The sequence below is a fragment of the Gorilla gorilla genome, chromosome 10 (genome assembly GCF_029281585.2).
Source record: "Gorilla gorilla gorilla isolate KB3781 chromosome 10, NHGRI_mGorGor1-v2.1_pri, whole genome shotgun sequence".
Lineage (NCBI taxonomy): Eukaryota > Metazoa > Chordata > Mammalia > Primates > Hominidae > Gorilla > Gorilla gorilla.
Window position 1 is genome coordinate 43,787,557 of NC_073234.2, and position 12,326 is coordinate 43,799,882.

At 49.3% G+C, this 12,326-nt stretch overlaps 1 protein-coding gene across 1 annotated transcript in view; it reads right to left on the bottom strand.

Moving 5' to 3' along the window:
* The window catches only part of KIF5A (kinesin family member 5A), a 36,635-nt gene that overhangs the window by 12,379 nt on the left and 11,930 nt on the right, over nt 1-12,326 (bottom strand). The window contains exons 2-15 of the mRNA XM_019038154.3: nt 10,749-10,836; nt 10,582-10,655; nt 10,063-10,167; nt 9,767-9,815; nt 9,302-9,357; nt 7,043-7,130; nt 6,638-6,762; nt 5,184-5,288; nt 4,847-4,995; nt 4,568-4,716; nt 4,089-4,264; nt 2,866-2,934; nt 1,988-2,194; nt 1,529-1,675 (exon numbers count right to left, since the gene is read on the bottom strand). Coding sequence (XP_018893699.2) covers nt 1,529-1,675; nt 1,988-2,194; nt 2,866-2,934; nt 4,089-4,264; nt 4,568-4,716; nt 4,847-4,995; nt 5,184-5,288; nt 6,638-6,762; nt 7,043-7,130; nt 9,302-9,357; nt 9,767-9,815; nt 10,063-10,167; nt 10,582-10,655; nt 10,749-10,836 — 1,587 coding nt within the window. The remainder of the gene's footprint in view (nt 1-1,528; nt 1,676-1,987; nt 2,195-2,865; nt 2,935-4,088; nt 4,265-4,567; nt 4,717-4,846; nt 4,996-5,183; nt 5,289-6,637; nt 6,763-7,042; nt 7,131-9,301; nt 9,358-9,766; nt 9,816-10,062; nt 10,168-10,581; nt 10,656-10,748; nt 10,837-12,326) is intronic.

Here is a 12,326-nt window from a genome sequence, read left to right on the forward strand (position 1 = left end):
CAAATAAATCTTATAAAGCAACATGATTTTCTTTCGATCTCCTTGATCACCCAGATTATTCTCACATCCACAGATTTGCGTATTTCATTCTGAACTCTGTGCCTATGTCCCACCTCTAACTCCTACTGCAAGCACTGCTCTGTTGCTGCTGCTTTTTTTTTTTTTTTTTTTTGAGACAGAGTCTCCGTCTGTCACCCAGGCTGGAGTGCAGTGCCGCATCTCTGCTCACTGCAAGCTCCGCCTCCCAGGTTCATGCCATTCTCCTGCCTCAGCCTCCTGAGTAGCTGGGACTACAGGCGCCCACCATGCCTGGCTAATTTTTTGTATTTTTTTAGTAGAGACAGGGTTTCACTGTGTTAGCCAGGATGGTCTCAATCTCCTGACCTCGCCTCAGCCTCCGAAATTTTTTTTTTTTTTTTGAGACGGAGTTTTGCTCTTGTTGCCCAGGCTGGAGTGCAGTGGTGCAATCTCGGCTCACTGCAACCTCTGCCTCCAGGTTCAAGCGATTCCCCTGCCTCAGCCACCCGAGTAGCTGGGATTACAGGCATGAGCCACCACAACCGGCTAATTTTATATTTTTAGTAGACACGGAGTTTCTCCATGTTGAACAGGCTGGTCTCGAACTCCCGACCTCAGGTGATCCACCCGCCTCGTCCTCCCAAAGTGCTGGGATTACAGGCGTGAGCCACCGTGTACAGCCTCTTTTTTTTTTTTTTTTTAAGACAAGGTCTGGCTCTGTCACCCAGGCTGGAGTGCAGTAGCTCAATCATGTCTCACCGCAGCCTCAACCTCCCATACTCAGGTGATTCTCCCACCTTAGCCTGTCAAGTAGCTGGTACTATAGGTGTGTGCCACCACGCCCAGCTAATCGTTTGTATTTTTTGTAGAGATAGGGTTTCACTATGTCACCCAGGCTGGTCGTGAACTCCTGGGCTCAAGCGATCCGCCTGTCTCAGCCTCCCAAAATGTTGGGATTACAGGCATGAACCACCATGCCTGGCCTCCATTGCTTCTTTATTCAGCACCCGTTAGAATTTAGTTTTGTTTTGTTTTGTTTTGTTTTTAAGGCAGAGTCTCACTCTATAACCCAGGCTAGAGTGCAGTGGTGTGATCTCAGTTCACTGCAACCTCTACCTCCCAGGTTGAAGCGATTCTCCTGCCTCAGTCTCCTGAGTAGCTGGAATTACAGGTGCACATCACCACGCCTGGCTAATTTTTGTATTTTTAGTAGAGACAGGGTTTTGCCATGTTGGCGAGGTCAGGTCTCGAACTCCTGACCTCAAGTGATCCGCCTGCCTCGGCCTCCCAAGGTGCTGGGATTACAGCAGTGAGCCACTGCGCCCAACCTAGAATGTATCTTTTCAACTGGGTCTATACAAGCCTCTACCTGTCTTCCTGGGTCTAGTTCAAAGGCATGTTTCCTGGCTCTCTGGCTGCCTTTCTCAGTATCTGTGAAGGCCTGGATGGCTCATCTTGCATCTTCCACTAGTGCCCACCCTGAACAAGGCTGCTGTCTCTCACCACTCACCAGCTTAATCTCCCCGTTGCCCACAATGACACTGAACTCGCTCAGATCCTTCATCAGCCCGTTCAGCACCTCAGCAATTCGTTTTCGCTGGTGTCCACTGACCTCCTGTAGCCGCTGCAACTCAGACTCCAGGGACAGCATGGTGGCCTGGGGACAGCCCCTCAGGTCATTCCTGTTGCCATCCTCCTGCTCCCTTGCCCAGCCCAGGTAGAGGCCTCTCCCTTCATGCAAGACCCTGAGGGCTGCTATGAAGAGAACACAGGCCCTGCAGAAGAGTCTGAAAGACAGAGGGACTGCGAGGGGAAAGTGCAGTGACAGGGTTGGGGAGGGACTCACAATGCACTGAACAGCAGTGCAGAGGTGCAGCCACCATACAGCCCTGGAAGGATGCAGAGGTCCCCTCGACACGGGAGATGTTCTGTGGCCAGGGAGCTGTTGGACCATTGGCACACCACTTACCACCTTCTGAGACAGCTCATCCACCAGAAGCTGGTTCTGCTGGCTCTTCTCCTCCACCTCCTGGGACTTCTGGTCATAGTTCACAGCCAGCTCCTCCAGGGCCTGCAGCACTTCCTTCACCTCATCCTTAGCGGCATCGTTCTCTGATTGCAGGTGGCTCAGCTCCCGCTGGACCTTCTCGTTGTCTCCTCGGGTGGACACCAGCAGCTTCAAGGGAGAGGAGTGGCATGTGGGAAAGATCACTGCCAGTGACCATTTCTATGGCCTTGGGTCTGGGAAGCTGAGCCCCCACCCTACCCAAAATAAAGAGTTAAGAGGAAGTGGACTTTAGGTTTCATAGAAATAGGGTAACAGAATGAAGAATGAAGAAGCCCCCAGACTTTAAAATTTGTGCTTTAAGAAAAGCCCCAGCCGGGCGCAGTGGCTCACGCCTGTAATCCCAGCACTTTGGGAGGCCTAGGTGGGCAGATTGCCTGAGCTCAGGAGTTCGAGACCAGCCTGGGTAACATGGCAAAACTCCATCTCTACAAAAATTAGCCATGTGTGGTGGTGCACTTGTAGTCCCAGCTACTTAGGGGGCTGAGGCAGGAGGACTGCTTGACCCTGGAAGATCGAGGCTGCAGTGAGCTGAGATTGCACCACTGCATTCCAGCCTAGGTAACAAATTGAGACTCCATCTCTAAAAAAAAAAAAAGAAAGAAAAAAGAAAAAGAAAAGAAAAGCCCCAGTGAGGTTCCCAGACTTCTGCTGTTTGGGGTAGTGATTAATCCCCAAGCAGAAAGCCCCTTCTTCCATCTGATTTTAAAAAGGTCTATTCCATGCCTTCCAGTGATGAACAGAACCCCTTTCCTCTCATGTCCTGCCCTCCCTCCTATTACCTCTTCCTGGTCCAGCATTTGCTGCTTGAGCTTCTCTATGAGTTGGCTTTGTTGGTTGATTTCATCATCCTGTTGGAGGCAACAGGGAAAGACAGGTGAAGGGAAGCTACTCCTGCCAGTTTAGACGTAAGAAGTTTGGGGGTAGAGGCAGGATCCTGATAAAAATCCAGATAGTATAAGCTTTGAGTTAGAAACCCCATATCCTACAGGAAGATCGGTTGAAGCCAGGAGTTCAAGGCCAGCCTGGGCAACATAGTGAGACCCTGTCTCTACAAAAAATTTAAAATATTAGCTAGCCTGGTGGTGCATGCCTTTAATCCCAGCGCATTGAAAGGCCAAGGCGGGAGGATCGCTTGAGGCCAGGAGTTTGAGACCAGCCTGGGCAACAAAGTGAGACTCCAACTCTACCAAAAAAAAAAAAAAAAAATTAGCTGGGCGTGGTGGTGTGCACCTGTAGTCCCAGCTCTTTCAGAGGCTGAGGTTGGGGGGGATCCCTCGAGCCCAGGAGTTTGAGGCTGCAGTGAGCTATTACTGCACCACTGCACTTCAGCCTGAGTAACAAAGCAAGACTCTTTCTTTCAAAGCAAAATAATAATAATAAATGAAAATAAAAATACTTTTATGAAGAATTATTAATGAAGTAGGAAATTGTGCATAATATAATGCTGAATGAAAAAAATCAGATGCATAATTACATATACAGGCCGGGCACGGTGGCTCACGCCTGTAATCCAAGCACTTCAGGGGGCCGAGGCGGGCGGATCGCCAGAGGTCAGCCTAGCCAACATGGTGAAACCCCGTTTCTACCGAAAATACAAAAATTAGCCAGGCGTGGTGGCGTGCGCCTATAATCCCAGCTACTCTGGAGGCTGAGGCAGGAGAATCACTTGAACCCGAGAGGCAGAGGTTGCAGTGAACCACAATCGTGCCTCTGCACTCTAGCCTGGGCAACACAGCAAGACCCTGTCTCAAAAAAAAAATTATATATACAGTATAACTCAATTGCATGGTATATGCACAGAGAAAAGCAAAATGTTGAGTGTTATCTCTGAATAGTGGATGATTTTAATTTTCTTCTATACATTTATATTGATGTTTCCACATTTCAAGCATAAGCATTTATCCCTTTTAAAACCAGAAAGAGGCAATATAAGTGATTTTCTTTGATCGTCTACCTCTCATCCCACCTGGCGTGCCTCAGTGCCCTGCCTGGCCGCCCTCACCTTGTCATCAAGCTGCTTATAGAGACGGCGGATCTCCTCCTCGTATTTCTGCCGCTCCTCGGGCGCGATGCGCACCACAATGGATGAATTGTCATTCACAGGGGTCTCCTCACAGAGCTCGGCTCCCAGGGCTGCCTCCTCCCCAGCCAGGCGCTCTGTCTCAGGCACATTCTCTCCTGCAAAGGGGCAAGACAAGGTGAGAGATGGAAGAAGAAGAAGCTGCATCCACGAGTTCTTCCTTCTCACTCACCATGCCCCTTGAACTCTCTTGCCAGGTGGACCTTCTACCTTTTGGGAGTATGGGAGGTAGATAGTCAGGCCCCTCCCTTCCCCCATGACTGCTCTACTGCACCTGTCCAGAAACACAGCCCCTCTTCTTGGAGATTGGCCTGGCCAGAAACATCACCCAAACAGAGTTGGCTCCCAAACCTCCTCCTCCTCCTCCCACTGCCCCTCACTCCCACCTATCCCTCTCTAACCATTGCGCCACCGGCTCAGCTCAGCCTCCAGCTTCGCAATCGTCTCCTTCTGGGCCTTTGTCTTCTCCTTCTCCTTCTCATATTTCTTCTTCCACTGCTCAGCAGTCAACTCCAGATTTACTGAGGCAGTGTTCTTAATGGTCTTTGCCCTGGGTGAGGAGAAGAGGAACAAAGAAATGAGAGCAACATTAGACTTGGGTGACCCTGAGGAGAGAGAGCCGCAGAGGCTGGGATGGGAAGCTGGGTACCAGGGATCCCTCTGGGGACCCTGCCACTGACCGCTGCCCAAACATCAGGGTGGACTTGGTCTCTGCATCATTATAACTGGACGGTGAGCAACAGATGAACATAGTCGTCCGGCAGTTTCCCCCAAGAGAGTCCTGGAGAATCCTTGTCATTTTGCTGTCACGATATGGAACATAGCTTTTCTGGGGGAGGAAGGAGACCATGAATCAGAAATAAACAAGTAAAATTCAATAGGGAATCAGAAAGGATAGTGGTGCCACCCCGGGATCAAGCAACCCATGAATTGGGGCATGATTATATGGTGGCATTAGCAGGTGGGGGAGGAGATGGGGTGGGGCTTGAGGGGTGAGGGGACCTAAGGATCACTCACAGTGCCCTCAGCCAGTGCGGAGATCACATTGCCCAGAGCTGACAGTGACTTGTTGATATTCTTTGCCTCGTCCAGCACGGCTCCCTCTGCTCCAGTCTTGCTGACCTACCAGGGCAGTAAGAGATGAGTGTGTATGAGCAGCTGCACATGGAGAGGGCTGTCACCACCTCATTCCAGGGCTCAGTCCATGGAGGAAGGAAGGAACAGGGAAGAAGATGGAGTAACAGAGATGCTTGGCTGGGATTGGGGAAGGCCCTTCCTCTGTTCCCCTAAACTGTCTTGTCAAACACCACATTGCCCCTAACCCCTGCCACATATTACATGATTCCTTTTTTTTTTTTTTTGAGATGGAGTTTCACTCTTGTTGCCCAGGCTGGAGTGCAATGGTGCGATCTCAGCTCACCACAACCTCCGCCTCCCAGGTTCAAGCGGTTATCCTGCCTCAGCCTCCTGAGCAGCTGGGATTACAGGCATGTGCCACCACGCCCAGCTAATTTTGCATTTTTTGTAGAGATGGGGTTTCTCTATGTTGGTCAGGCTGGTCTCAAACTCCCGACCTCAGGTGATCCACCCGCCTCGGCCTCTCAAAGTGCTGGGATTACAGGTATGAGCCACCATGCCCAGCCATATGATTCCACTTATATGAAATGTTCAGGATAGGCAAATCCATAGAGACAGAAAGTAGATTAGAAGTTGACAGAGATGGAGTTAGGGGACAATGGAGAGTGACTGTGAATAGAAGATGACAGTGCTCTAGAATTGGATAGCGTAATGGTTGCACAACCTTGGGAACATACTACAAACAACTGAATTGCACTTTAAAATGGTGAACTTTATGGTATGTGAATTATATCCCAATGCAAATCATTTTTTAGTTAAAAAAGAGTCGGCCGGGCACAGTGGCTCATGCCTGTAGTCCCAGCACTTTGGGAGGCCGAGGCAGGTGGATCACGAGGTCAGGAGTTTGAGACCAGCCTGGCCAACATGGTGAAACCCCGTCTCTACTAAAAATACAAAAATTAGCTGGGCTTGGTGGCGGGAGCCTGTAATCCCAGCTACTAGGGAGGCTGAGGCAGGAGAATCATTGAACCTGGGAGGCGGGGGTTGCAGTGAGCCGAGAGCGTGCCACTGCACTCTAACCTGGGTGACAGAGCAAGAATCCGTCTCAAAAAAAAAAAAGAGCCAAGGACCAGCCTGGCCAACATAGTGAAACCCCGTCTCTACTAAAAATACAAAAAATTAGCCAGGCGTGGTGGCGGGCACCTGTAATCCCAGCTACTTGGAAGGCTTAGGCAGGAGAATCACTTAAACCCAGGAGGCGGAGGTTGCAGTGAACAGAGATCGTGCCACTGCAAGCCAGCCCGGGCGACAGAGTGAGACTCTGTCTCAAAAAAAAAAAAAAAAAAAAAAAGAGCCAAGGCTTCCACCCACCCCATATCCACAGGACCCCCTACCTTCTCACTCCCTGCCAGGTCCACCAGATACAGCTTCCCACTGAGCTTCTGCTCCGTTTCCATGTTCTCCTGCTTGATGTTGATGAGGAAGATGCTGTGGCTCCGAGAGCTGTGTTCATTCATGTCTGCAGGAGCAAGGGAGAAACAGGACCTGCACCACCCTGCAGAACTGAGGTCCTCAGCCCCCGGCTTCCACTGACCCCAGCCCTGCCCACCCAGAGAGAAGGTGCCCACCAGGACTAGCCCTGCTGCCACATCTCCCAGGCAGCAGGGTCCCACAGACAAGGGGTCCTCCTCCTCTGGGGGGCACAGTTTCCTTGCTCACTTTTGAGTCCCTCCACCCCAGAAGACAAAGAACACAGGTGGATCCTCAGACTCGAGAGATCCCCTTGTATCCTCACTCACTGGTGACAGCCACATGACGATTTGATTTCCCTTCATCAATCACATCCAGAATCTCCTCCGGGCTGGACACAAAGCGTTCAGTACAACCCTGTGGGAGACAAACGGACACTGACCCATAAGCTTTGTTTTTTAAGTTTGTATTTATTTATTTATTTTTATTATTATTATTTTCTTTTGAGATGGAGTCTCACTCTGTTGCACAGGCTGGAGTGCAGTGTCAAGAATCTCAGCTCACTGCAACCTCCACCTCCCAGGTTCAAGCGATTCTCTTGCCAAGGCCTCCTGAGTAGCTGGGATTACAGGCATGAGCCACCACGCCCAGCTAATTTTTGTATTTTTAGTAGAGACAGGGTTTCACCATTTTGGTCAGGCTGGTCTCAAAGTCCTGACCTCGTGATCCGCCTGCCTTGGCCTCCCAAAATGCTGGGATTACAGGCTTGAGCCACCGCGCCCTGCTTTGTATTTATTTTTATCTTAAGTATTTACTACTTTTTTGAAACAGTGGCGGGCACGGTGGCTCATGCCTGTAATCCCAGCACTTTGGTTTGGGAGGCCAAGGCGGGTGGATCACCTGAGGTCAGGAGTTCGTGACCAGCCTGGCCAACATGGCAAAATCCCATCTCCACTAAAAATACAAAATTAGCCAGATGTGGTGGCACATGCCTGTAATTCCAGCTACTCAGGAGGCTGAGGCAGGAGAATCACTTGAACCCGGGAGGCTGAGGTTGCAATGAGCCAAGATCGGGCGCCATTGTACCCTAGCCTGGGCAACAAGAGAGAAACTCTGCCTCAAAAAAAAAAAAAAAAAAAAACACTGTCGCAGCCAGGTGCAGTGGCTTATGCCTGTAATGCCAGCACACTGGGAGGCTGAGGTGGGCGGATCACCTGAGGTCAGGAGTTCAAGACCAGCCTGGCTAACATGGTGAAACCCCATCTCTACTAAAAATACAAAAATAAGTGGGCCTGGTGGCAGGCACCTGTAATCCCAGCTGCTTGGGAGGCTGAGGCAGGAGAATCACTTGAACCCAGGAGGCGGAGGTTGCAGTGAGCCAAGATCATGCCATTGCACTACAGCCTGGGCGACAGAGTGAGAATCTGTCTCCAAAAACAAAAACAAATTAAAAAAAACCAGTGTCTCTCTACTACACAGGCTGGAGTGCAGTGGCGCTATCACGGCTCACTGCAACCTCAAACTCTTGAGCTCAAGCAGTCCTCCCGCCTCAGCCTCCTGAGTAGCTGGGACTACAGGTGTGTGCCACCATGCCTGACAAAATTTTTTTTTTTTTTTTTAAACAAGAGACTTAGCATAGTGGCTCATGCCTGTAATCCCAGCACTTTGGGAGGCTGAGGCAGGTGGATCACCTGAGGTCAGGAGTTAGAGACCAGCCTGGCCAACATGGTGAAACCCCGTCTCTACTAAAAATACTAAAATCAGCCAGACATGGTGGCATATGCCTGTAGTCCCAGCTACTCGGGAGCCTGACACAGAAGAATCGTTTGAACCCAGGACAGGGAGGTTGCAGTGACCCTAGATCGAGCCACTGCACTCCAGCCTGGGCAACAGAGCGAGACTCTGTCTCCACAAAAAAAAAAAAAAAAAAAAAAAAATTAGATTAAATAAGAGAGACGGGTCTTGCTATGTTGGCCAGGCTGATCTTGAACTCCTCAAGTGATCCTCCCACCTCAGCCTTCTAAAGTGTTGGGATTACAGGCATGTCTTCCAGTAAACTTTGATTTGCAAATTAAATTGCATGCACACTGACCAATGACCTTTCAAGACAGTATCTTTTCTTTTCTTCTTCTTTTTTTTTAAAGACAGGTTCTCACTCTGTTGCCCAGGCTGGAGTGCAGTGGCGCAATCTCGGCTCACCGCAACCTCTGCCTCCCAGGTTCAAGAGATTCTCCTGCTTCAGTGTCCCAAATAGCTGGGATTACAGGCATGCACCACCACGCCCAGTTAATTTTTTGTATTTTTAGTAGAAACGGGGTTTCACTATATTGGCCAGGCTGGTCTTGAACTCCCGGCCTCAAGTGATCCACCCACCTCAGCCTCCCAAAGTGCTGGGATTACAGGTATGAGCCACCATGCCCAGCCAAGACAGTATCTTTTCTGATCCCCTAGACTCTCCCTGGCCCCTAGGCACATCTCATTCCTCCAGGATATCCACCCTCCACCTTCAGGGTCACTGACCTATGCTCCTCCCCCACCAACATTCTCAATACACTGGCCCCACATAGGTGCCCCACACCCACTCTCACCTTGACAAATGGCACCCGGTTCTTGTCCTCGTGCACGGACAGATTTGTCTTGGTCACTGAATCAAAAGAATGCAGGGTAAGCAAGACTAGTACTTCCACCGCCCCCATCTGCACCTTGCAGTCGGCTCAGATGGTGGTTTTCTTCTCTGTGCTAAAGGAAGACTCTCCCTGTGAAGCCTAAACTCCCTGCACGAGCTGAAGGCTCAGTTCCTCCTCCTTCTCCTCCTCAGGGCTCCTGCTCCTCGGCCCCACATCCTCTCGAACTGTTTATATGTAGTCCTTGGCTGCTAAGCTCATCTCCTGACCTTCTCAGTTTTTGGAAATTCTGGTAAATGGGGCCAAAAGACTTGGGTGCTATGTGCCCTCTGCATCTCTTGTCAATTGGTATCTAATTCCAAATGCAATGTGAGCTCTCTTTTCTCCACCCTCCTTACACACCCTCACCCACTGGGACAAAACACTCACCATCCAGAAGGTCACGAATTTTGTCCAGGTAAATTTCAAAGTAAGAAACCTGGTTAAGAAGAAAGAAGGAGTGTGAAGTAAAGAGGGCCTATCTTAAATCTAGTTCAGGAATCCCATACTAATGTGACCTGCTCAAACGGTGGTGGGAGGAAAAGAACAGAAGAGAACATCTTGACAAAGAACTGTGGTAACCGGAAAGGGAGTCAAGTTGGGGAGCCCAGGCTCTTCAGTGGGTTTATTTTAGATCTTCCCCTCCCAGTCCCCATCTGAATGCCCAGCTGTCGCGCCCTGGTCACCTTGATGTGGAACTCAAGGTTCTCATCCATGGAGTAGATGTGGTTGAAGATGTCTCGGGCAATTCGAGGAATGATTCCCATCAGCTGAGGGTCGTGCAGCTTTCCCTGGCGAGTGAAGGTATTTGAGAGTGAAGCTGGGGCTCAGGGAGAATGAGACAACTCAGATGTATGCAGGTGAACACCAAGGCAAGAGTCAATAAGAAGAACATCCTAAGTTAGGAGATGGTCACCACCATGTCTGCCTTTTAGAGGAGCAAGGAGATAATTGAGCAGCCCTTTGGACTTCCATTGCTTTTCCCGATCAAAAGAAGACTGGAGTAGTGGAAAGGATGTTCCACTGCAGTGGGTTGAAGGGATTCCATTAAACTTCCCCTAACATTGCCCTTCAGTTCATCCTCTGTACTCATCTATCTGCCTCTGGACCAGGCAATCCTTGATTCCTAGATCTTCCCCCACTGAGATTCCCTGATCTTCCATTAACACTCCTAGCCCCTCAACCACCAGAGCCAGAACCCTCACCTCCATGGTATGTGTTTTCCCTGAGGATGTCTGTCCATAAGCAAAAATGGTGCCATTGTAGCCAGCAAGGACATCTGGAAGAGACAGTAGAGAAAGAGTACTGGTGGAGATAGGTCGGGTAGGAAATGGGGTGCTGAGAAGAGACATTCTAAAAAGAAATCTATTACCTTTGACAATCTGCATGGCACATGCATGATAAACTTGCTCCTGAGTCGTGTTTGGGGGGAATACACGGTCAAAAACATATGGCTTCCCCTGGAATGAAAATAAAAGATATCAGACATCGACAGGCAGGATGTGAGGGAAAAGAAATACCACAACCTCCTTCCAGCAGCTGAGAAAGGCACCCTTTTCTTCAATGCCCTTAATGAACAGAAATGTGGGAGAATGGCCGGGCGTGGTGGCTCACACCTGTAATCCCATCATTTTAAGAGGCTGAGGCAGGCGGATCACGAGGTCAGGAGTTCAAGACCAGCCTGACCAATATGGTGAAACCCCGTCTCTACTAAAAATACAAAAATTAGCCCGGTGTCGTGGCACGTGCCTGTAGTCCCAGCTACTCGGGAGGCAGAGACAGGAGAATCGCTTGAACCCGGGAGGCAGAGGTTGCAGTGAGCCAAGATTGCGCCACTGCACTCCAGCCTGGCGACAGAGCGAGACTCCATCTCAAAAAAAAAAAAAAAGAAGAAGAAAAGAAAAGAAATGTGGGAGAATAAGAGAAACTAAAGGTACTGATGCCAGGAGTTGTGTCTGTGGGGTAGAGGAGTGTCGCACAGTGAGATTGTGTTAGGGGATCTTAGTCGTGGTGTGATGATTGAGCACTCCACTACCCCAAACTCCTCCCTGGGAAACCAGATGAAAAAAGACAATAGGGCCACAGGTGATGAAAATTGAAGAACAATTCATTAACACTAAAAAGTATCTCAAGCTAGAAATATCTTCCTCAACAGATCCACGTACCCTGATATGGAAAGATCTTTAGATGTACTAAGTGAAAGATGCAAAGTTAGTGACATATATTTATAGCATGTTCCCTACCATGTAAATGAAATTCAGTCTACACTGAGAGCCTCTGTGGAAACATTAACACAAGCTCTCTTTGTGAAAGGAATATATGAAATCAGATATGTGGGTCTCCCTTTAAGAACAGAACAAGCTTTAATTAAAGAAGAACTGTGGGCCGGGCGTGGTGGCTCAAGCCTGTAATCCCAGCACTTTGGGAGGCCAAGGCAGGCGGATCACCTGAGGTCAGGAGTTCGAGACCAGCCTGGCCAACATGCTGAAACCCCATCTCTACTAAAAATACAAAAATTAGCCGGGCGTGGTGGCAGGCACCTGTAATCCCAGCTACGCAGGAGGCTGAGGCAGGAGAATCGCTTGAACCCAGGAGGCAGAGGTTGCAGTGAGCCAAGATTGCACCATTGCACTCCAGCCTGGGGGACAAGAGCAAGACTTCATCTCAAAAAAAAAGAACTGTGAAGCAAATCATTCAGACTTACAAATCCTTGTTTAATTCAGGAATATGTTGTAAATCACATGTGCTGATAAGAATGATAAAGACACAAAATACTTACAACTTAGGAAGCTAACCAATGAATATATTTGATGGCTACACGCATTAGAGGTAAATCTCTGGGACGAGTAAATGAGACAATGCTTGTTCTCTATGATAGGTGACGGACTTGTCAAATTGTTTTACTACCGAGTCCATCTTTATCCAATCGAAATGTAAACCTCAAGATCTA